A 25,894-nucleotide genomic window follows, 5' to 3' on the forward strand; every position below is an offset into this window, starting at 1 on the left:
AATTAGTGTAATTAATTAGTTAGTTCCAATTTGTAATAATTAGCTAGAATAACTAATTAGTTGTGATGTTGTAATAACTAGCTAGCATAGTTAGTTAATTCGTTTTGTAATAGCTAGTTAATTAGTTTAGCTAGTTAGTTTATTCAGACCCTCCTGCGTGAGGGCGCGCAATGTTGTAATAATGTGTATGTCTTCCAACCCCACGTCTTACTCCCTTTTATTTACTAGCTTATGTTGATTAGATTAGGGCATCATGTTTTGTTTAGCATTCTTCATGTTTGCATCCACTTGCCTTGCATGCACTGAGGCTCGGTTCATCATTCTAACTTGCATTGTTAGTTTAACACTTCTTTGAATACGTGCTTAAGCCGCATGCTATCAAATTGCTTCATATGCCATATTAGTAGCCGAGCCTATTAATTGCATATCACATATATTGCATTAGTTATATTGCATAGTTAGGAATCGTGTATTTTTCTAACTAGTTTTCTATTTTGGCTTGGGTACTAGGTAAGCCTTTACTCCCTTTAGCATATCTCATGTTGATGTTGCCATGTCTAGCATGCTTGCCATGAGGCTAATTACTTAAGTGCTATAATTGCTTGAATGCTTATGGATGGAGGCTAATTGCTTGAATTGGAATAATTTGAGTAAATGTTCATATGCGATCACTTTTTCAAGTGGTACATATTCAAAACAATTTTCAAAACAAACATGAATCAAGTGTTCCAATTCTTGCAAATTAGTCTATACATGTGTGTGCGCATCAAATAGTAATACTAGCATAATAATCAGAACAAGAGCATATAATGTAGATAAGATTCATATCATGATTAGTAGAGGCCGATCTTTGATCGGGCGAGCGGGGGTGCTCAATTAATGACCTTCCCCTCTCATACCTAAGTTCCCGAGCCAAGACAATCTCGGTGATGACGGACACGTGGCATTTGGCACGAGTCATGGGTTTCTTAAATTTCTCTAAAAAATATTTAGGTGGTGACTCTGTATCTGGCAAAATAGTCCATTTTTGGCAATTTGATTCAAAATCAGTTTTCCAACATATTTGCCGAATTGGGACTTTTTGGTGATTATCTATTTCACATTGCACATGTGAAATCAGATTCAGAACCGTGGGAGTCCGATACTGTAGGGCTTATTCGTCTTCCGAAAAGGGGCATGCAAAGTCGAACTACAAGTCCCCTGGGGAGGATGGATTGCAAAATTACCGTACACAGTAGCAATCTCGTCTTTAAAGGCGTACTTTACCAACTGATGGACCATTGATGACACAACCCTCATCTGATGTAGCCAGGGTCTTCCCAGTAGTAGATTGAAAGTGTCCGAAACATCCATGACATAGAATTTAACCTGATGCTCAGACGGGCCGAGTAGGATATGGCTCTTAAACATTACCATGACATCTTGGCTCGTATTGTCATATAAGCCTAAACGGCTTGGGTCGTGGGCGTAAAGTTAGTCGGCCTCACACCGATGGCATAGGCGGTCCTTACCGGGCATACATTAATCGCCGATCCGTTATCTACCAACACCACTGGAATCCATTTTTTCTGACTTTCCAGCGTTACATATAAGGGCCAATTGTGGTTAGCACCCTCAGGTGGTAACTCTTTATCTATAAAAGATATCACTGGCGTAACATCCCCGGATGTAACCAATGATACCAATTGGTCAGCAGTGGTTTCGATAGGGAGTTTGGTCCGGTTCATTGCCTCTAGCAGCAGTGCCTGTCTATGCTCCCGAGATGCCATGATTAGCCCCCAGATTGATATGTCGGCCTGAATCTTCTTAAGCTGTTTCAAGACCAGGTTTTCTTCAACATCCTTCTCTTTTGATTTCTCGACCCCCACTGTCCTTGATATATGCCATCTTTTAGGGTTATCACCCATTGGTACCCCTTTCGGTCTAGATTACCCTGACTTTAAGGTCTCCTTCTCTATTTCCCCTTTGAACTCTTCCTTTAGTGATTTTGTGAACTTTAAGAATAAGAAGGAAGGCCCTATGACAGACAGAGAGTTCTTTTCTTTTCTTCTATACTGGATTTGCAAATTTCTTTTCTGTACCTCTTTTCTAAGGATTATGCTTGAATTTGCCCATCTTGCCAAGGCACTTGCTTCGAAGAAGAGGATAGCCTTGGCTTCTTGTAGCTTGTTTTTTGTGCTCCTTTTGGATACGACTAGCCCTACAGTTCGGACTCCCGTGGTTCTAAATCTGATTTCACAAGTGTAATGTGAAATAAATAATCACAAATGAGTCAAAATCGGTCAATTCTTTTGGAAAATCGATTTTAATCAAAAATGCCAAAAATGGACTACATTGTTAGATTTCAAAGTCGCCATCTAAATATTTTTGAAAAATTTAGGAAACCCATGACTCGTGCCAAAGGTCACGTGTTTGTCATCACCAAAGTGTCTCGGCTTAGGAACTTAACTATGAGAGAGAAAAGTTATGAATTGAGCACCCCACTCGTCCAATCAAAGATCGGAATCTACTAATCATGACGTGATTCTTGTTTACATTATATGCTATTGTTCCGATTATTATGCTATTGGTGACAAACTCCTATGTTCCTTTCATTACGGTATTTCTGAACAGGTTCCTGGATAACAAGCCTAAAGGTTTTCTTATTGATGATATCGACATTGATAATAGTGATGACATTGATGCTAGTGATGATATTGATGCTAGTGACGATATCGATCGTGACCTTGATACGGAGCTGCTAACTATGATGAATGCGCTAACTATAGACCACTTTACAAAATTTGGAACTCACTGATTTTATGTTTGTTTTGAAAAAAAGGTTTTACATACATGTCACTTGAAAAAGCGAGCTTGTATTGGCATTAATCAACATATTCCAACTTAAGTAAAAAAGGTCTTCATCCACAGGCATTCAAACACATATATCACTTAGGCACTTAGTCTCATGGTATTATGCTTGTTATGGAAACAATCACATCCAATGCAACATGCTAAAGCAAAAAGTGCTCACCTAGTACTCCAAGGCAAGCCAAACAAAGCAAAGTAATTAGAAAATATACATGCCCCTAAACAATTCAATATGACTAATGCAACACACACAATTATGCAAATAACAAGTTCGGCTACTAGCATGGTATTTGATTCAATCCAAGACATGGGATAAACATGTATTCAAGCAATGAATTTGAAATCGACATTGGTTAGTATGATGAGCCAAATCGAAATGCATGTAAGACGAGTGTATGTGAACATGAGAAACGCTAAAGAAACATGATGCTCTACACTACCATTATAAGCGAGTAAATAAAAGGGAGAAAGAAATGGGGTTGGAAGACATAATTGTCCGAATGTTCGAATTAAACTAATTATTTCAAATTCGAATGAATACTAACTAGCTAAGTTATTATAGCAAGAATAATGAGAAATAAACTAGCAATCTACTTTTACTAGCCATACAATTCCAAATAAACAATAATAAGTAATTACCTCAATCATAATGAGAATATCGATTCAAACAACCAGGAGACCCAATGAATGCATGCATAGTGCTCAGAAACTGCTCTATTTGCCCAGACTGCTCTGCCTCACCTTCAGCCACTGCCCTCTGTTTCTGTCAAAAAATCTCTGTTTACCAAACAATGGGAGCCGGCCAGCTCCACATGAGATCTGGCCGGGCCAAAAAAGTGCCAGCCGGCTCTAAATGTTATGCCAAAAAATGTTTTGTGCTCTGAGGTGAGACCAGTGTAGATAGAGCCTTTTTAGGCCATGTTTGTCCCTTTTACCCCTTTCTGTCATGGGAACCTCAAGAGAAGAGTGATTTCGAGTTCGAAACCACCAACAAGCACAATTTGATGGCTTGATGATTTCGATCACGTTTGGACAAAATTGAATAAATGCAATGGAAAATCATCCCTTCCTCTTATCATGAAGGCTCAAAGAGGGAAGTAAACACGCCCCAAGTTTTATCAGCATATCATGGATTGATAAGTGACAATTCTCAGAATGATGGACTCGGCATAACGTTCGGCCAAATCCAACCAACTCTAAACATTTTCTCTATGTCGGTTTAGTTCATTTTGAGCTGATTTTATTAGTCTTTGCCATTCTTTAATCAGTTTGTCCAAAGTGATGATTAAGTCCACTAAATGAGAAAAAACTTCAAACGAGAAGTGATCCTAAGCATGAAAGAGAGCCTATGCCTCGACGATGAATCTCCGTAGAGATTAAGCCATTGAGCATAAGTTTCGTTCTCATGCTTTGAATAACCGTCGATCTGTTAAAGTGACTCTTAAAGAAAAGAAGAGAAGAGAAGAGGGATGTTACATAAATGATTGTGGGATCAATTATTAGAATGAGACTCTTGACACGACATGAAAATTAACCAAAGGAAAGCTATCAAAGCATGGGTAGCACAACACAATAAGTTAGATATGAGGATTTGCAACATAACAAGCTAGATATTCAAAGCATACACTAATTAAATAAATTAGGACATCCCTAAAACAGCTGCTAATATACTAAAACAGTGGCCAAAAATCATGTTAAAGAGCATAAAAAAAGTAGGAAAGAACAAGGAAATGCAAGGCTAGTGAACAAGAGAAAGGAGAGATGGCTAACCTCTCCATTTTTGAGATCTCAAACCATGTTTTTTAGCCTTTTTTAAACTCTAGAAATCAGTTTAAAAAGTCAAAGAGAAGAGGGTGTGAGCTATGAAGTAGAGTGTAAGAAAGGGGGTTAACCCTCTCTACCCTTTGGTAGCTATTCAAACTCGAGTTTCAACACTTAATCTAGGATCAAAACACTACCAAAAACACAAGAAATAGCCAGAGGGAGATAAAAATGAAAGCAATACAAAGGTGGTAAGCTTATACCTCATGAAGGAGGTAAGCTCTTGTTTGTGAACCAAACTCGATCCAAGCATACTCTCAAACTTGAATTGTCATTCACAATGCTTAACCAAGGTTCTAAGTTATGGCTCCAAGGTTGTGTATGGTGTATAGATATAGTGTAAGGATGATCAAATATTTCAAAGTTAGCTTGCATAAGAAGAGGGAGCTCTCAAGGGTTATTTCACTTCTTTGAAAATTTTCCAACCTCTAACACAGAGACATATGCTTGTATTTATAGAATTTGAGCAAAATAGGTAAAACTATCTTAAAAAATAGATAGCTGGCTGATTCTAGCCCAGAACAATGTTTCTTGCTAAAGAGAGTTGGCCAGCTCCCAATGGCCATGGCTAGTTTCCAACGTGGTATGGTCGGCTCCCAATGTGCTCCCCTGTTCCACCATTTTGAACTCAGTGTAAGGTGGCACAATGTTCAAAAATGAATTTCTGGGGTAAGAATAGTATGAATATGAAAGGCTTGGGAATGGTTTTGGAGCTTGAACCTAAATTCCTCATTGAGAACTCGAACCACACTTAACGTAACTTTCATCATTGAGTGCACAGGACAAAGCGTCCAAGTCTTGCGGGCGGTCAAAAATGGGGTGTCTACAGTTGCCCCTCTTTGACAGAACTCAAAGTCATGGAATGATGTGAGTGAATGTCAAAGCCAAAGATGACCCATTTGACGAGGCCGTAAGACTTGGGCAAGAAAACAAATCAAAATACAATTGTCAAAGGTTGAACCTGAAGGTTGCCTACTTATCCCCTTTGCAAGGAATCAAACCTGCATAGTTTAAGGGCGGAATACAAAATGATATGCAGGAAACATAACTTATGATCATGCAATGAAACAAGAATGTAAATAACAAGCGACAAAACAATACTATAAGCAAAAGCAGGTATGCAACACCTGAACAAAAGCAAAACAACTCAAAACTGCGTCTCACAAGGAAAGAGGTGAGTAAACAAACACGGGGACAAAGAGAGTGCAAACCAAACCATGTCCCATACAGGAAAGACACCAGCCTAACTACGTCTCACGCAGGGAAGGTGGAGGGTGATGTAAACACCGAGTGCACCCAAGGTTCTAACTAAGGAACTCAAGATTCTAACGCGTCTCATGCGAAAGGGGAAAAGGAGGTGTGAACAAACTGGCACACTTGTTGTTTTTAACCGAAGAAAACAACAATCCCAACACGTCTCACGCAAGAGGAGAGGAGGATGGTGTGAACACCGGGCATAACTGATGTTTTTAACCGATTTGAACAATCCTAACGCATCTCACGTGAGAGGAGGAAAGATGGTGTGAACAAACAGGCGCACCTGCTATTTTTAACTGATTTGAATAATCCTAACGCGTCTTACGCAAGAGGAGGTAAGATGGTGTGAACATCGAGCACACCCGATGTTTTTAACCTATTTGAACAATCCTAGCGTGTCTCATACGAGAGGAGGAAAAATGGTGTGAACACCAGGCACACTCGATGTTTTTAACCGACTTGAACAATCCTAATGCGTCTCATGCGAGAGGAGGAAAGATAGTGTGAACAAACAGGCTCGCCTACTGTTTTTAACCGATTTAAACGATCCTAACGCGTCTCACGCAAGAGGAACGGTGGTGGATACACTGAAGAAGCAAACAAATCAGAATAGAGCAAGATTATCCCATCCCTGTGAAGGCCTCGAAAAATGAACCCATGAAGTCCACGGAGAGAACAATATAAAGCATAAACACAAATTTCCACAATTCAATAAAAGAAACGCACAAATCAAAAACTAGGCTTGAAATAGCAAAGTTTACAAGCAAGTTTGCCAATTTTGAAAATAGACTTAGCTTGAATAATGGAACACATTACAAATTCTCAAAACAACGAGATAATAGACCAAAGCATGAATTAATAATGCGAGAAACGAAATAATTATGACTTCAGAACAACTCTAAACAAAACAAATTATGAGCTCTAACTAATTAAACAATTACCCAATTATGAATTAATAAAACATGAGTTAAACAAATTACGGATCTTAAACACCTATGAATTCAACAAATTGAATGATTAAAACCGAGCACAATACAAAAACTTTTTCCTTTCTTTTTATTTTTTCTTTTCCTCTTTTTTTCTTCTCCTCTTCTTTTTTTTTTTTTTCCTTTTCATATATATTTTCTAGATTCTTCACCTCTTCGTTTTTTATTTTCCTTTTCTTCACTTTCCACTTTTCTACTTTCTTTTTCTCCTTCGATACCCTCTTCACTGTTTCTACTCCCCTATTTTCTTTTACACCTTTCCCAAGGCAAATTGAAACCCAACACTAAAACACACTGAAACAAACAAAAACCAAAACTGGGTTTGCATTTGGAGCCGGTCGACTTCCAACGAAGTACAACTAGGCTTAAAAAGAGTCGGTCGGCTGGTGATGGCAGTGAGGGCAGATTTGGCAAATGCCACACCCACGGTTGGTTTAAATCAAACCCAACCCTTCTTCCACACAAACCTACATCCGAAAAACCTTCCTCTCCTTCTTTAAGCCTCTTTTCTCTCTAGATTTTCCTTATTTTCGCAAAACCCACAAGCCCTTGCGAATATTTTCGTAAAACCCACTCACACCTCTACGTTTTGAATCGAACAAAATTTGATTTCGTTGAGTCTAGGGATTCCCTCTTGGTTTTTCTTGCTTTCTCACATCTTTATCCACACTTTCCCATCTTTCTCTAATTTTTCACTTTCTCTTCATTTTCTCTCTCCTAAGGTTTGGGATTTTGGGTTTTTCACTCTAACTCACTCACTTACTCACTTTTCTCCATTTTCCCACTTTCCATCCATGGCTAGTGATGAGGTTCCCATCTCCGACCCTGTCGTGGGCATTGGTGTCGCCCTAGGTGAGGATATAGAGGCCGAGGATGTCCTTTCTCCTGTGATTTGAGGGCCTTATTCTGGGGATTGACGAGGATATCCTATTGCAGGAGGCCACCGAGCACTTGTTTGCCGATTCCTCCACGGTAAGCACAATTCTTTTCTTGTTTGAGCATATTTGAATTCCTTTCAAGGTACTATAGATACTGACAAAATTCCCATACTACAGGTGATGGCCAGGTGGATTAGAGGTTACAGGTCTATTTTTGGCCCCAGACACTAGTACGAGAGGCTTCTTGCGGAGGTTCGTGCATTAGTCGATGCACTGGCTTCGGGCGTTTCTGCTTAGGACTGGTGCAGATGAGGGCTGACCCATTTCTACATAGGCCCTAGTGGAGCGATGGTGGGACACCACATATTCGTTTCACTTCTCGTTGATCGAGGAGCTGACTCTGACCTCGTACGACTTCTCGATGCTCACTGCCCTGCGGGTCGAGGTTGGTGGCCCGATCCCTTTTGATCCGGACATGACACAGTGGAGAGTTACCCAGCTCCACTTCTTCAGAGTGATCCCAGACGCTGTCGGTTCTGGGATAGTGAGATACAGATGGTTCTTGGAGCACTTCTCTAATCTTCAACCAACTACTCCAGAGGAAGTCACCCAGTACGCTCGCGAATTTCTTATGTATCTCTTCGGTACTATCTTGTTTGCGAATAGGGAAAATATCGTGGGGCTTTATCTCTTGGGAGCACTAGTTCATCTGCAGCAAGTGGGGGAGTATGACTAGGTTGGCACCGGCCTAGCCACCCTGTATTGCTACATGAGCTCTATATCTCGCCGTAAGGCAGACTTACTTGGTAGCTATTGGCGAGTTTGGGAGGTACGCCTCACACTTCTTCTTTTTGTTTTACTTTCCATTCCTTGTTTATCTTATCAGCTTTATTGCTCTGTTCATAATTGCTTATTTACTTTCTTGTAGCTATGGGTTTACACATATTTCACCTCATTTGCTCCGGTCCTAGTACGACTACTTGAGTTGTCAGTACCCCGCTCTCGGTATTACAACTCTCAATTTGAGCGTCGCTAACGCGTAGATTAGGATTTCCCTTATTTCCACCGCTTCTTTGATATAGTCGTCGCAGATCAGGTAACAATGCTAACCTCTAGCTTTCACTGTACTATGTGCATACTACACTATTTCCATACCATTGTCCCACACTGCACTGTTTCAATACTGTTGTCCCACACTGCACTGTTTCCATACTATTATCCCACATTGTATTGTTTCTATACTATTATCCCATACTGCACTGTTTCCATACTACTTACATCTTTGACATCGGTCGCTTTCTTTGCATAGTCTATTTTGTTCACAAGTTGACTGGCACCCTTGGGCGGGCATCTCTCAGTCTTTGAGGGTGATTTATGCTACTGTATGGGAGGCCTCCACCATGCGGATCCTTTTCGAGGGCCCTTTCGGCAGGGCATACTATTTGGGGAAGCAATTTATCTGCCAGACCCGAGGCCAGGCTAATCTCGATATTCCACATCCTCCTCCTCCCGGCCTGAGGATTACCGACGATCTTCACGATGGGCCTCTGATCGATCACCTGAAGTAGGGAGAGGACGGTGATAGACACCATGAGGCCGGCGATTTTACTGCATTCTTACAGACCCGGGTGATGGCGCTTCTTACCAGGGGTGTAGCCCGTGTACTACCCGAGGCTGCCGCCGCTGCTACCTTGCTACCGCTCCTATTCTTGGGCTTCCTACGATTCTTACCGAGGTCATATACATGCGACCAGACGGGGTGATTGAGCAGATCTCCCTTGAGCATATCGAGGAGAGGGATCGCAGACTGGTGATTGCTCCCGGCATTGAGCAGGTACCCACTGCACTTTATTTTTTCTCTCCTCGACAATTTTTATTCACTGTACCTTGTTATTTCTATCCACTGTTCTTAAATTCTCTTCCTTTTACAGGTACCCGCGGCGTATGCTGATGACCTCCTCCGGACGATTGACCGGCTGCTCCTCATGGTGCGGATGAAATAAAATGCTTTAGCTACTCATAGGGATTGAGGTATACTCTATTTATAGTTCACTTTTGTTGCAATCTTGTCTACCATTCTATTGAGTCGACACCAGTTGCACCTACAGGACCTCCTTCAATTGGGAGGAGAGGAAGACGGGGTCTAGTGAGAGGCAGAGGATGGGCCGACCGGGGGAGAGGTAGAGCGAGGCAATGCTCACCTTCTGAGGAGTCCTTTGAGGGGTACACGACCCCTGAGGATGAGGGGGATGAGGTCGACATGTAGTCTAGCAACCCCAGTGACGACAATGACGACAGCGACGCACCTCTTCCACAACCGAGGAGGAAGAGGGCGATGATGGGTTGATGACTCACTTTTCTTTTCTTTTCTTTTCTTTTACTTTATAGTTAAGAACTAGCTTCAAATACACCCTTGTATTTTGTTTTTTAAAACTTTTCTTTTGTTTTTGCTTGTGTAAGACAATGATCGGGTTTGGACTCGAAAGTTTTGAAAAGAAAATTTTGGGTGACTTCTCTTGTATTGCATAGCATGAGATGACTGTATGGCACAACCGTTGCATGATAATCTTGTACACGGCGTTAGAACCGTGAAAACTTGCTCTTGAATTAATTCTTGAATCAGATAACAACTTATAACTAGTTAAAAATACAAAATATAACTCGATGATAGAAAAACAAAATGAAAACAACCTAAAAACACTAAACAACACTTGATGTAAACAAGACAAAACTTAAAACACAGCTCCGTTGCGCCAAGATGAGAACCTGCCCTCCCTGCAACTGCTCTGATCTGGGCAGTCATTGAGAGCTAGCCGGCTCCAAATAAGCACGGCCGGGCTCCAATTAGAGCCCGCAAACTCTAAAAGTGATGTCGGCTAGTGGGATCTAGCTGTTATGCACTGCTTTTTCTCAAAATCTATAAAAGGTGCTCTTAAGCTATTTTCTCAGTAGAATAACAAGTCTTTGGTATTTTGCTCTCAAAATGGAAATCCTTCTCCATAATAGGCTCTGAGACTGGATAACCACTTTAGATGGCTCAGAAAAGATGAATTTTCGCTGTTTCGGCCTAAACCCTCTTTTTCCTTTGAGTTGCACCCCGCTTTATTTTTTGTTCCTCCATGCCGCAGTCTAGTGTTGGAACCCAATTACGCATGTGTTTCACTTCGGATCATAAGAAATGTGTCCAATGCTCAAAGAATTTAAAGCATTGACAGAACCATTTTGGCCGTGCCTGTTTTTTGGGATGGATGTGTGGGCTCCCCTTGCATGAGGCTCAATTCTTGGCTCATGACGGGGAGTTGGACATCCCAGGTTTAGTTCATCGATTTTTCGCTATTAGAGACAGGAGTGACCTTCTCTGGCGAGGCTATCGGCAACATGCTCGCTGCTTGTGCCTGCTTGCACAATTCCTTTTTGCCCCTAGTGTCGGCATGGCCAGCATCCAGTTGACCGAAGTGGCCCAGTGTTTGAAAGAGGGCAAAAGTTGCATGGGCTTGGCACTGGCCAAAACTTTGATGGGTCTTGATACTTTCCGTTGACAAGAAACTACTCGGTTTGTAGGGAGCCCGCTGCTTCTCCAGGTATCATTTCCCACCCCTCTTATTTATGATCCTCACGCCACTCAACACTCATTCTCTATTTTCCTCTTTAGCCCTTTCCTTACTTTTCTCTCAACGTACATCTCTCTATTCTTTAATCTCTCTTATTTTTCATCGCTTCCTAGGTATGGATAAGTTGAAAGTGGTGGATCATTGTCCCGAGTACTCAACCCAAGTTTACTTCTTTCGCCAATGGCTAGTGGATTTCCCTTCAGAGGGGTTGTGGTGTGACTGGATGTGCAGTAGATTTGCGGCTGACGTAGCTTGGCATTGCCCTGGCTTAACTTCACAAAGATGAGCTACAATATGACAACCGGGTATACAGTTAATTGGCCTCATGCATGGTATATTCTATTTCCCCTTCCAGTTCAGACGTCAATTTTGGCATGATCAGACACGTCCAGGTAAAAAGGTGGAATACCCGGCTTCATTTCTTTGTGGTTCACACTTGATTTGGTACCTCACTGCTTCGAAGATGAGGGAGCTTTTGGCCCCTGCCCCTAACTTCAGTTATGCCCTTTCTGGCGAGTGCTTGGCTTGGCTTGAGGACGAAGAACAAGTTGGGCCATCTTTAGCTACAGAAACTTCCACGAGTGTAAGCAAAAGACATAGAGCTACTTAACTTAGCTGTGCCCCTGGTTTTACTACTTTGATCTTTCTTTTTAGTTTTATGATGTAAAAACAACTTTGATTTAGAGTTGGAGAATGTGTTTGCATTGAAATCAATAAAATTAAAGTTGCGAGCACTGAAAATTTTGCTTTTGGTCCTAAAATGGTTCACGTTGTAAAAGGTAAATTTTGAAAAATAATCCACTTTATTAAAACTTTTCAAAACAATTTTCGGAAACGATCACCACCTAACACACATAGAATCCATTCTCAAGATGTACAACCCCAAATCAGAAGATCATAACCGCCCACAACTATATTAACATCGCTGCCTTATCTTCAACTGACCTTTCTGCCAAATGGAGGCAATTCAACTGAGTTGACAAATGATGGAAATAGGATAGTTGATTTGGAGATCGTTATGGCCGAATTTCGAGGTGAAGTTGGCTATGTATCCCAAAAATGGGAATCAGGCCTTACGTAGTTCGGTTAGATTTCACTCGAGTATTAACTCTCTCCTTTTGCGCTCTAATTTTTGTCAAAACCGCCCTTTCGGTTTTTTGGCCATGCAAGCTTAGTTTTTCTTTGTTTCTAATTTTTCATGTTCTAACTTTAGCCTAGGTCGCCTTTTCGGGTTTTTGGCCTAGCGAGCCTCTCAGGGGTAATATTTTTTCAACTTGTCCATGTTGATTGGCTGTGAAAACTCCAAGCCATCCAAATCCATGAGAATAATCGCCTTTCCAGACCAGATGGACTTGATAATATAATGACCAGTCCAATTGGGTCTAAACTTGCCCCTAGGGTCATGGATGGGAGCTCGGTTGTCTTTCAGCACCATGTCCCCTTCTTTGAGATTTTTGGACTTAACTTTCTTGTTAAAAGCCCTAGGAATCATGCCCTAGTAGCCCTGTGTATGATATAATGCCCTCAACCTCCTTTTGTCAAATAGCATAAGTTCCTCAAACCTGTTCTGTTGCCAATCCGCTTCCACTACCTAACACTCGGTCATTACTCGCAGCGACAGTACCTCAATCTCAATTGGCAGAACAACTTCCATTTTGTACACTAGGGAATATGGGGTTGCCCCTGTAGATGTTCGAATTGATGTCCTGTGGCCCCAAAGTGCAAATGGTAGTTTATCCGGCTAGTCCCTATATGTTTTAACCATCTTCCGCAAGATGTTCTTCACGTTCTTGTTTGCAGCCTAAATTCCTTCGTTGGTCTGTGGTCTGTGCGTCGATCACTTATGAAAAGCCATGTTATATTTCTCAAGTAGATCCACTACCTCTTTTTTGAAGTGCGAGCCATTATCGGAGATGATCTCGTTCGGCACCCCATACCGGCAGATGATATTATTCTTGATGAACTTAGCCACATGCGATGCCTTCAATACAGAGTAAGACTGGGCCTCCACCCATTTAGTAAAGTAGTCAATCGCCACCAGGATAAACTCATGCCTATTCGAGCTCTTTGGTGAGACTGCCCCAATGACGTCAATTTTCCAAACTGAAAAAGGCCACGGTGAAGTCATGTTATAGAGATTTGACGGCGATATGTTTATACGATGAGCATGGATTTGACATTTGTGGCATCGTCAAACAAAATCAATACAATCCTCCTCTATAGTCGACCAGTAATAGCCTTGTCTGAGAATCTTCCGAGCCAGCATCACACCATTCATGTGTGCTCCTCATTCTCCTCCGTGGATGGCTTCCATCAGACGCTTTGACTATTTTTCATTAACACATAACTTATGCATTCCCAAATGACCTCTCTTGTACAGCTTACCCCCGTAGATGATAAATTGGATAGCCAAGTGCTCTATCTCCCGTTCATCTTTAGCATTTTCCCCTGGTGGATATGTCTCTTTTTCTAGGAAATTTCAAATGTCATAATACCAGGGATTCTTGTCTCGTACCTCATTTATTGTGACGATGGTTTGGCAAGCAGGTGTGTACTTCTGCTCAATGATGATTGGACGCATTTTCACTTCCAAGGGGGATGTCTACCATGGAAGATAGAGTTGCTAACGCATCAGCGAACTGGTTGTTCTCTCTCAACAAATGTATAAACGTTAGTTTTTCAAACCTAGGAATCAGAATATCCAAGGCCTGATGATACATATTCATGTCCTCATCTTTGACCTTAAAATCCCTGTTAGTTTGAAAGACAACCAAATTCGAGTCCCCAATAACGTCGAATCTAATTGCCCATAGTTCTAGAGTGGCTTCCAAACCAGCAATGCACACCTTATATTCTGCTTCATTATTGGACACTCTGAATCAGAGTTTGAAAGCTACGGGTATGTGGGAATCATTGGGTGTTATAAGCAACACATATATCCCATAATTGTACTGATAGTGACATCGTCAAAGTATATCGTCCACGTTTCCTCCTCTACATGTAAAATGTCTTCATCTAGGAACAGGTATTCCATTTCTTCATCTCCTTCTACCGGGTGGTCTGCCAGGAATTCTGCTACAGCTCCTCCTTTAACAGATTTGTGCGTGACATATTTGAGATCAAATTCAGAGAGAAGAAGCAACCAATAAGCTATCCGAACCGTAAGCGTTGGTTTCTTAAAGAGATATTTAACAGGATCTAATCTCGAAACCAAGATTACAGAATGAGCTAACATATAGTGCCTCAACTTCCTAGTAGCCCATACCAAGGCTAGGCAAGCTTTTTTCGAGGGGAGTGTAGTGGGTCTTGTAGTCTAGCATCTTCTTGCTCAAGTAGTAGATGGCCTTCTCCACTGTCCCTTTAGATTCTTTAGCTAGAATGTACCCTATAGTCGAATTCGTCACTAACAGGTACGAGATCAATGGTTTCTCCAATTCTGGTGGTGATAACACATGTGGATTCTGCAAATACTGCTTGACCTGTTCGAAGGCAAACTGACAGCGATTGTCTCATTGAAACTTCTTTCCCTTCTTCAGGAGACCAAATAGTGGTTCACAAGTCAAAGTTAGTTTTGAAATAAATCCCCTTATGAATTGCACTTTACCCAGAAAGTCGCGCACCTCCTTTTCAGTCCTTAGTGGTGGCATTTCTAAGATGGCCCTGATTTTGGACGGATCCACTTTAATTCCCCTTTCTATGATTAAGAAACCCAACATCTTCTTTGTCGTCACCCCAAAGGTGCACTTTTGGGGGTTCAGCCTTAATCTATACTTTATGATCCGTTGAAAGAATTTCTCCGGTGTGGTGTAGTGGCCTTCTCACTCTTTGGATTTAATAATCATATCGTCCACATACACCTCAACTTCTTTGTGGATCATGTCATGCAAAATAGTGGTTGCAGCCCTCTGGTAAGTAGCTCCAGCATTCTTCAACCCAAATGCCATGACTCGGTAGCAATAGGTGCCCTACGGAGTAGTAAAGACGATCTTCTCCTTATCCTCGGATGCCATCAGAATCTGGTTATACCTAAAAAACCCATCCATGAATGATAACAGCGCATGGCCGGTGGTGAAGTCTACCGACTCATCTATGTCTAGCAAAGGAAAGTCATCTTTTGGACTAGCCTTATCCAGATCCCTAAAGTCAACACAGACTCTGATTCTGCCATCCTTCTTCAAAATCGAAACAATATTGGTCAACCACGTTGGATACTCAAATACAAGTAAGAACCCTGCCTTGATCTGTTTGGCGACTTCTTCCTTAATCTTCAAAGCCTAATATGGGCAGACTCTGCACAGCTTCTACTTAACTGGTCGGGCCTCAGGATTAAGAGGGATCCAGTGCTGCACAATCTCAGAATCAATTCCAGGCATGTCTTTGTAGGACTACGCAAAAACATCTTTGAAATTTTTTAATAAAGCGATTAAAAGCTTGCGTTCCTTCGAAGACAACGTCGACCCGATCTGAACCAAGCAGGGACTTTTCTCAGTACCCACATTAATTGATACGATTTCATCTATATAAGGCTTAACACGCCTCTCCTCTTCATGATCAACCAAAACTTTTAAAACCTGAGGAATTTCTTCCTCTTTATTTAAGTCAAAATTTTGAAAATCAAGATCAGTACAACAAACCAAAGGCACAGAGAAGTAAGCAAAGTCTACTACATTCCCATTCAAAAAGTCTAGATCTTCGGTTACAGTGGACTCAAAGGAAAAGCTAGAAGATGACCTAGACAGGACTTTGGTATCCGGGTTACCACTTCCGAAAGTACCGGAGTCAGAAATCTGAGTCTGACTCCGACTCCACAGACTCAGTGGAATAAGATTCAGACTCTTTATCCGATTCAGAACTGCTGATGGCGCTCTGCTCAAACTTCCAAACTAGGCGTGGAGCCTTAGATGCATTCACGATGAGACTAGTGAAAACTACTGCTGGTGTACCCCCGATAATTGAGATATTAAAACTATCCCCCAAGTTAGTGAACTCAGCTCGAGCGATAGAACTCGCTAGTAGGTCAGCCAACGCTTTTCTTAACAACTCTTCTTCTTCAATATCCAGTCTTGCAGTCCTGCTTTGATCTATACGGGTGCTCAAGTCCGTCTGCTCATCCTCTTCTTCTGGTAACTAGTGTCCGAAGAAGATCTCGAACCCCGGGTACCTAGTCTTTGTTTCCTTATCAAACCAAGGCATTGGAAATCCACAAAAGGGGAAATCCTCCGCTTGGCAGACAAAGCGGCCGTTGAGGTTTCCTTGTATTAGTTTTTGGACTAATTCATATTGCCTTCCAGTCCTCTTTCCTTTCAGCCTTCCTCATAACTTTTTTCCCTTTCTTTGCCAATCTGTAGCTGTAGGTTTGTGTCCCAGCCCAAAAGCATACGGATTACGATTCATCTCCTTAGTAACAGTACCTCCATGCCGGCCACTTCTGCCTAGTCCTGATCTAGGAATATGTCCCTGTTTGTTCATTATGTAGATAGACTGAGCGCTCATGTAATTCCCATCATCCTCAACCATGATAGTTTCGACCAATCGGGCATCTGCCAGAGAGAAACTAGAAAGGAAACACATCTTCCTCCTTATGTATGATTTCCAATAATGGCGCAGTAGTCCCCTAGGGAGGATGGATCGCAGAATTTCCATACACAGTAGCAATCCCGTCTTTAAAGGGGTACTTTAGCAACTGATAGACCGTTGATGACACAGCCCCCACCTGGTGTAGCCAAGGCCTTCCCAGTAGTAGATTGAAAGTGTCAGGAACGTCCATGACATGGAATTCGACCTCATGCTCAGATGGGCCGAGTAAGATATGGCTCTTGAACTTTCCCATGACATCTCGGCTCGTATTGTCATAAGCTCGCATGGCCTGGGTCGTGGACGTAAAGTCAGCCGGCCTCAAACCGATGGCATAGGCGGTCCTTACCGGGCATACATTAATTGCCGATCTGGTATCTACCAGCACCACCGGAATCCACTTTTTCCAGCTTTCCAGGGTTACATATAAGGGTTGGTTGTGGTTGGCACCCTCAGGTGGTATCTCTTTATTTGTAAAAGATATCACCAGTGTAACATCCCTAGATGTAACCAATGATACCAATTGGTCAGTAGTGGTGTCGATAAGGAGTTTGGTCCAGTTCATTGCCTTTAGCAGTGCCTGTCTATGCTCTCGAGATGCCATGATTAGCCCTCAAATTGATATGTCGGCCTGAATCTTCTTATACTATTTCAAGACCAGGTTTTCCTCAACATCCTTCTCTTTTGATTTCTCGGCCCCTACTGTCCTTGATATATGCCATCTTTTAGGGTTATCACCCATTAGTACCCCTTTCGGTCCAGATTACCCTGACTTTAAGGTCCCCTTCTCTATTCTCCCTTTGAACTCTTCCTTCAGTGATTTTGTGAACTTTGAGAATAAGAAAGAAGGCCCTATGACAGACAGAGAGTTCTTTTCTTTTCTTCTATACTGGATTTGCAAATTTCTTTTCTGTACCTCTTTTCTAAGGATTATGCCTGAATTTGCCCCTCTTGCCAAGGCACTTGCTTCAAAGAAGAAGATAGCCTTCGCTCCTTGTAGCTTGCTTTTCATGCTCATTTTGGATACGACTAGCCCTACAGTTCGGACTCCCATGGTTCTGAATCTGATTTCACAAGTGCAATGTGAAATAGATAATCATAATTTTATTTCTTTAAAATTTTTCCAGCCTCTAACACTGAGATATATGCTGGTATTTATAGAACTTGAGCAAAATAGGTCAAAAATATTTTCAAAAATGGATAGCTGCCTGATTCTTACCCAGAACGGTGTTTTTCGCTTAAGAGAGTAGGCCGACTCCCAATGGCCGTGGCCAACTCCCAATGGCCGTGACCAACTCCCAATGTGGTATGGTCGGCTTCAAATGTGCTCCCTTATTCCACTGTTTTAAACTCAGTGTAAGGTGGCACAATGTTCAAAAATGAATTTCTAGGGTAAGAATATTATGAATATGAAAGGTTTGGGAGAGGCTTTGGAGCCTGAACCTAAATTCCTCATTGAGAACTTGAACCACACTCAACGCAACTTTCATCATTGAGTGCGCAGGACAAAGCATCCAAGTCTTGTAGGCGGTCAAAAATGAGGCGTCCACACTCCTTATGTTTTGGGTCATGTCTATAGAGTTTGTTCCCAATTCTGTGAGAAGCCCATGGATGTTAACCTAGGAGGCCCATCCTGGGTACTCCAACTCTGGCTTTTTGCATATTTCACAGACTTACACTCCAAGTCTTTGAAATTCTTGGTGCAAAACCCTACCACTTATGGAGTAAAGTATGTCAGAGTTTTCCTCTATCCCTCCAGTTTTGCCTCCTACTTTTCTTTTTTTTATTAACTCCCAGCTTTCCCTCTTTCCACCTTTTTCTCCCCCTTCAGAGCTAACACAGGGCCAGCATGGCTGAGAACCTTTCTGGCTGATAGAACTGGCTCTAGACCCCAACACAGAGATTTATAGGCCTCCATTCTAACTGCAAGGAAGCCTTTTGTTGGTACCTTAAATCCTCGAGCCTACAAATGCATAGCTGAAGCCTACTGCCCTTCCCAATATGCTAGGAAATTTGGGCTTACTTAGGGGATTCTTGTCCCTCTTTGCAACCTCTCCAATCCAAATCTTGTAACCAGGGAGCTGAAAGTGCCTAAAACAAGGTTAGAGGAAGCAACCTCCAAGCTAATACAAGAATTGGATGAATTTGAATTCTTCCTCTTCATCCCACAAGGCAATGCATTGAAGAGGTACCAAAGTTGGTGGACAGCTAACATGGAGGTGCACTTGGCTATTTCCCCTAAGGATCTGTTGGTAGGGCTAGATGTGCCCTCTCAAGTCAAGTCCAAGGAGATTGGGATCACCATCACCTCCTTCATTGCTCTTGCTGCCCTAATTCTTGCTTTTGCTGCATTATCTCCTCCTCCTAGAGTCACTAGGGCCACTTCGAAGAAAGGTATGCACCTTGTCTCTTTTACCCCTTTCCTTTTTATGATGCCTTGTTTGTTTACTTATAGTTTCAATATTTGGTGCAGGAACTCTACAAGAGGCTTCTCCTCATAGGACTTGACCCTTGAACCTCCTCAAGGGCAGGCAGCAACAAAAGAAAAGAAAACTGATATTGCAACCTGACCTTGCAAAGACAATACCTGAGGAAGAAGAAGAAAAACCCCCACTGAAAAGAAAGAAGAAGACATTCTCCCCTAGTGAGCTTGCCATGGACCTTACTCATGAGGCATCTATCAAAGCAGTGGAAAAGGAACAGACCAAAGAAATTATTGTATTTCAAAGGTCTGAAAAAAGGAGGCAACAACAAATTCTAAGGGAAAAACTACTGCTGCTGATGCACTACAAAATGAGACTGTTAGGAAGAGTAAAACTGCTGAGAATTATGCCCTTCGTAGCTCTCCAACCATTACCATTACAACAACTAAAGCTAGTAATTTCCCTTAGTCCTTTTTTGACAATCCTTTCCCAAGACTTAGCCTAAATTTAATATTTTCTCTTTGTTTTCTGATATGCAATAACAGCCATTTCAGTCCCTCATCCTTCGACACTGCCTTCTTCTACCTTGTCTGAGGATGAGGGGCCCTTCTTGACCTTCTTAGAACTAACGATAGCTTTAAAAGGAAAAGGGAAGGTTGACCTTGGAGTGCCAATGAGTGTAGAGCCCCTCCAGATAATGCTTCCACTTCTTGGCTCTACACTCTCCATGCATTCTTCTTTTTTTTTTCCCTCAAGGCTAAGCATTCCATCTTCCCTCTCCCTGGCCTTTTCAATCCCTCAAACCAGCTGCTGATCTCAATTGCCTTATCTCTATAGACCTCTCCCAGAGTCCTGGCTACCCCACTATCACCTGAGAGAACCCTAGTTGTCATTTCCCATTCAGTGGTAGCTAGTACTTATAAGGATGATACTAGTAGCTCACCAATTCCCTCTCCACCATCCAGCTCCAGTCCCTCTTCTCTTGATTTACTGTTAGCCAGGACCATAAAAACTACTGGGGAATCCTCTACTCCTTCTCCTATCCCTATGTTTCCATCTCTTTCTTTGACCAGTGATTCCTTTGAGATACTAATGTCAGAGGAGGAGATGAATATCTTCAAAGCCCAGGTGGTTAGCTTATTTGTTATATCTTCACCAGCTCGAGCAACAATAAGTGAAACTGAGCCATTGATCATTGCTGACTCTCTTTTGGAGATTATTGGGAGCTCTTCCATTGCTACAGAGACCTCTTTGCCTCGAGTGGACTTAGGTACCTGCTTGGATTTGTTGAAATCATTCTTAAGGATTCTATTTGAAGCTCTACAAAGGCCTATTATAAAAAATGGTTTCCTCAAATGCTGCAAAGTCTTCGAGCAATCCAACATGGCCTTTACAAGCCACTTATCTTAGGCAGAAGCCACCATTGATTTTTACATCAACATTTGCCATATGGCCAAGGCTACAAAAAATGAGCTGCAGAAGGATAAAGAGTTTGTCTCCCAAATACATGCTAAAGTGTTTGACTTGAAGGGATAACACTTCTATGCCTCCCAGTTTCGAACCCAACTCTTGCAAAGGAAAACACAACTGGAAGAGGAGCTAGCAACAGTTAATCTAACCTTGGATCGAAATGCTGAAAGACTGCAGACTACCAATCAAGGGCTAACTGACAAGAGGCGGGAGATGGCTACAACCATATAGTTATTTCCATTCCTCATGAGTAGGGAGGCCATTGTAAGGGAACAACCGAAACACTGTACTGATTTTTGGGCCAATTTATGGCTTCATATACTTAAATCTTTGTGAAATGAAATATTTTTATTTATCCAAACGTGTTCTAATCTTTTTCTCATGTTTTGTATGATGATCTTACACTCCTTGTGTTCCCCACACAGTTGGATAATAAGGCTTCAAATATCTGCTATTGATTTTCTAAGGATGCACATAACCATTTAGATTTCTCAAATGGTAGACTCCCTTAGGCAGGACTGTATGAATTTGATATGGTCCCTCCTAATTAGTTGACCATTTGCCAAATTTATGGCTTTTAATTCCTATTGGAAGTATTGTCTTCCACACCAGATCACCCTCATCAAAGCTAATGTGTTTAACTTTCTTATTATAGCTTTTAGCTGCCCTTTTCTTTTGGAAAAGGATATTATTTAATGCCAAAATCCTAGCTTCATCCACATTTTCTAACTCCAAGAACATGCTTTGATGATATTGCTCAGTAGTTAACTAGTCTTGGCATTTTACTCTTAAGGATTTGATATTAATTTCCACTGGCAATACTGCATCATGTCCATATACTAAGGCATAATGAGTGATTCTTGTACTTGACCTTGGAGAAGTCCTGTAAGCTCATAACACATCTAACAATAAGTTATGTCAATGCTTAGGATTGTCTTCCACAACTCTTTGTATTCTTTTGTTTAAGGATTTGTTAGATGATTTAGCTTGATCATCTGCTTATGCATAATAAGGGCTAGAATTGATAAGACTAATTCCAAATTCTACTGTGAAAAATCTTACCATCTTTTCATCAAAACACAGTCCCATTATCCACAGTTGTGGTTTGTGGGATGCCAAACCTATGGATTAATTTTTTAATAAACCTAATAACTTCAGTCTGATCCACAACCTTATAAGGCTTAGCTTCAACCCATTTAGTGAAGTAATCTGTGGCTACCAGAATAAAACAATGATGCTTCGACGGGGGTGAATATATTTTCCCTATCATATCCATTGCCCATCCTCTAAATGGCCACGGCTTCACAACTACATATAAATCAGTTATTGACACATATCTTATCATGCCATGCTTCTGGCATGCCTGACATCCTTTTGCATACTCTATGCAATCTTTAAGCATGGTTGGCCAATAATAAGAATGCCTTCAAAGCAACCATCTTATCTTCACACCAAGTTGATAGGCACCACAAATGCCTTCATGCACCTCAACCATGGCAGTCAATGACTCTTTTGGCCCTAGACATTCCAATAGCAGCCCATTTGCTCCCCTTTTGTAAAGAGCATTCCCATTCACTATGAATTGCATTGATCGCAATTTAAGCCTTCTGCTAGCCTTCGAAGAAGGACCAACCAAATATTGGATGATTGGATATCTCCAATCATGTTCTTCCAAGTTATTCTGGTTAACTTCTACTATGATACCCTTTGTAGCCAAAGGTGGTATTAGCTTTTGATATGTTTCTTGACTTATATCCACTTGAGTGTCACCCATTCTTCTGAAATTCGAAGCCCTTTAAGCTATATCATTGGCTTTGTGATTCATGAATCTAGGGATATAAGTCACATTTGCTATCTGAAACTGAGAAAGCAAATGTAATGCAGCAACATAATATGGTAACACGCTTGCACTTTGACATTTAAAAATTCCTTTTACTTGGTTGATTATCAATTGGGAATCTCCAAGTATATCAACTGCATGAACTTGCAATCCATTAAGTATCTTAAGTTCCATTACCAAAGCTTCATACTCAGCTTGGTTATTGGAACAAGTAACTTCATCAATTTTGAAACCATGTGTGGTTTCTACTCCCTGTGGTGACTTAACCACAACACTAATTTTGACTAGACCATTGGCTTTTGATCCATCGAACCACATTTTCCATGGCTCAATATTAACCATACCACGATCCATTATCTCTTGGCTTTCTATTTGATATGGATGGTCTGCCAAAAAATTAGCCAGAACCTGTCCTTTTATTGCCTTTTAGGGAACATATTCTAGATGAAACTCTGATAAAGCTAAAATTCATTTGCCAATTCTTCCTCTTAGCATAGGTCTAGATAACATATACTTAACCAAATATGTGGTTGCAATTACCAAGACAACAGTAGGCAAAAGATAATATCTTAATTTCATTGTTGCAAAGTACAGTGCTAAACACAACTTTTCTATAGTTGAGTATTTACATTCATAAGAATTTAAAAACCTACTAAGGTAATAAACTACTTATTCCTTGCCTTCATAATTGTCTGAGCTAGAAAAACTTCCAATGAATCTTCTGTTGCAGCAATGTATAACTTCAGAGGTCTGTCCCTTCTAGGTGGTATCAATATTGGAGGCTTGGCCAAGTAGGCTTTGATCCTTTCGAAAGTAGCTTGATGCTCAATTGTCCATACAAATTCTTCTTCATTTTTTAGCTTCGACAAAGAAGAAAACATTTTAGTTTTTCCAGCAGTGTTAGAAATAAACCTTCGAAGGAAATTAACCTGACCAAGAAATTTTTGCAATTCTTTCTTACTTGATGGAGATTTGGACTCAATGATGGCCTTGGCTTTGTTCTGATCAATCTGTATTCCCTTCTTGTGTACTATATACCCCAAGAAGTTTCTAGCTGATACACCAAAAGCACACTTGAGAGGATTGAGTTTCAGTTTGAACTCCCTCATTCTTTCAAAGGCTAATGTCAAGTGAACTAGATACTTCTCCATAGACTGAGATTTCATAACAATATCATCAATGTAACATTCTAAGTATCCTCCAATAAGATCATGGAAGATAGTGTTCATTGCCCTCTGATATGTTGCTCCAGCATTCTTTAATCCAAATGGCATCTTAACCCATTTGAAGGTGTCAATGTTTCCAGGACACTTGAAAGCTGTCTTGTGAACATCTTCCTCTACTATGCAGATCTGGTTGTAACCATAATGCCCATCAATCATAGACAAAATCATGTGTCCTGCTGAACTATCCACCAATAAATCAACCATAGGCATGGGGTATTCATCTTTTGGAGTTGCCAAATTTAAGTTTCTAAAATCAATGCATACCCTCATCTTGCCATTCTTTTTGACCACAAGCACAATATTAGACAACCATTTAACATACCTGGTTGTTGTGATGAAACCTGCTTTAAGGAGCCTAACAATCTCCTCCTTCACTTTTTGAACCACTTCAAAGCTTATCTATCTTGGTTTCTGCATGTGTGGCTTGAAATTAGGCTTCATTGGGAGCCTATGTTCCACTAAGACCAAGCAAAACAATCTTTCTATTGTTTCAGGACAACCAACAACTAGTCCTTGTCACCAAGATCCAACCAAACACTGATGTAGGTGGGTTGTTGCACTAAACCTTCCCTTAGGTTGACTTCTTCCAAGGGATCTTGCACTTGGGTACTCACTGATGCTTCCCCTTTGACTTCTTCTACCTTCGAAGCAACTTCTTCATCTTGCTTTACTTCTATCTTTTTTGGATCAATGTCCTTACCATTTTCTTCATATACAAAATTTGTCCACAGGGCCTCTTCTTCCTATACTTCTTGGACTTTAGTCTCAATGTCCAATGCATAACATTTGCCAAGAACCAAAGGTCTAGCCTCTTGTTTCCCCTGACTACAACTAATCACCATGGCTTCTTTCACTTCTTCCTGCACCTTCTGGACTATTGCTTTTATGTCTAATGTTAAGAATTTGATTAAAGCCAAAGGTTTAGCTTCTTGGCCTTGATCTTCTTGCCTACAACCAGGCATCATTGACATCTTTGATGATGAACTCCTCATTAGCACTCTCCTATACTAGATGCTTTAGGTGTGTTATTTCTTCATCAGCCATCACTTCAGCTGTTACATCAGACTTCCTCAGTACACTAAGGGGCATCACCCCTTCAGTGTACAACTTGGCTTCTGCAAAATCTGCAAAGGCAAAATAGGGCTGTGGATTTGCATCAATCTCCTCTGTTTCCCCATTATTGCTATCATTATTTTCTGATGCAACAAAGAAGGCACATATTTGTTTATGTGGATCCAATCCCTGCCAAGCAAAGCATTATATTTGGTATTGCTATCTATAACAAAAAAATGCTGTCATGCAGTCTCTAGTTCCCACACTCAGGTTGATAGACAGACTGTTTTGAGCCATTTGCGTATCTCTAGCAAAACCAGCAATGGTAGTGCTTGTTGGGATCAAGGAAGATCGTGGAAGAAGATTCACTACTACTCCATTGTCCACCAGTACTTTGCCCATTTCTACTCCATCGAAATAAGCCTTAAATTACAGGTGCTTAACATGTTGGGTCATGGATACTGTAGGGTATTTGAAGGGATACAAGAGGTTAATGCTCACCTCTTCACTCTCTTCATCAGTTTCCATGGGCTTGGCCACCTCAGATTTATCTTGGACAATGTTGGTTTGTGAGTCCCCACTAGAAACTGAAATGGGGTCATCTTCCTAGCCTGCTTGGTTTTCCTCCTCAGCTTGAAACTCCTGAGGCAACACATAGACCATATTAACTAGCACTGGAGGGAATGAGCCAAATTTTACCACTGGTTGTGATTGCTCTCCTTCTATATTGGTTTGCTTTGATGCTTGGAAAACATTCTCCATACTGTATTCTAGTACCTCAGTGCTTGTAGGTTCCTCCGAAGCAGTTTGTTAATGGTCTACTTCTGTTGACTTTTCAACCATGAAGGTTTGTTCAGCCATGACAACTTCAAATATCTCATCTTCAACCGATACCTTTTCTTGGC

General features: G+C 41.2%; 2 protein-coding genes across 2 annotated transcripts; both read right to left on the bottom strand.

Annotated features, from left to right (window-relative positions):
- Nucleotides 1-13,964: 13,964 nt before the first annotated feature.
- Nucleotides 13,965-16,920, bottom strand: LOC145814057 (uncharacterized). The gene is made up of 5 exons (XM_082910585.1): nt 16,815-16,920; nt 15,900-15,991; nt 14,669-14,882; nt 14,356-14,601; nt 13,965-14,257 (listed from the first exon to the last, which is right to left on the bottom strand). The coding sequence occupies exons 1-5, from the start codon at nt 16,918-16,920 to the stop codon at nt 13,965-13,967; spliced, it is 951 nt and encodes a 316-aa protein (XP_082766711.1).
- A 6,455-nt stretch (nt 16,921-23,375) lies between these two features.
- On the bottom strand, nt 23,376-24,140 carry LOC145814065 (uncharacterized). The gene is made up of 3 exons (XM_082910591.1): nt 23,991-24,140; nt 23,749-23,864; nt 23,376-23,622 (listed from the first exon to the last, which is right to left on the bottom strand). The coding sequence occupies exons 1-3, from the start codon at nt 24,138-24,140 to the stop codon at nt 23,376-23,378; spliced, it is 513 nt and encodes a 170-aa protein (XP_082766717.1).
- Between the last annotated feature and the right edge of the window lie 1,754 nt (nt 24,141-25,894).

Source organism: Camellia sinensis, chromosome 2 (assembly GCF_055761805.1).
Source record: "Camellia sinensis isolate YWXY chromosome 2, ASM5576180v1, whole genome shotgun sequence".
In the NCBI taxonomy this organism is placed as follows: Eukaryota; Viridiplantae; Streptophyta; class Magnoliopsida; order Ericales; family Theaceae; genus Camellia; species Camellia sinensis.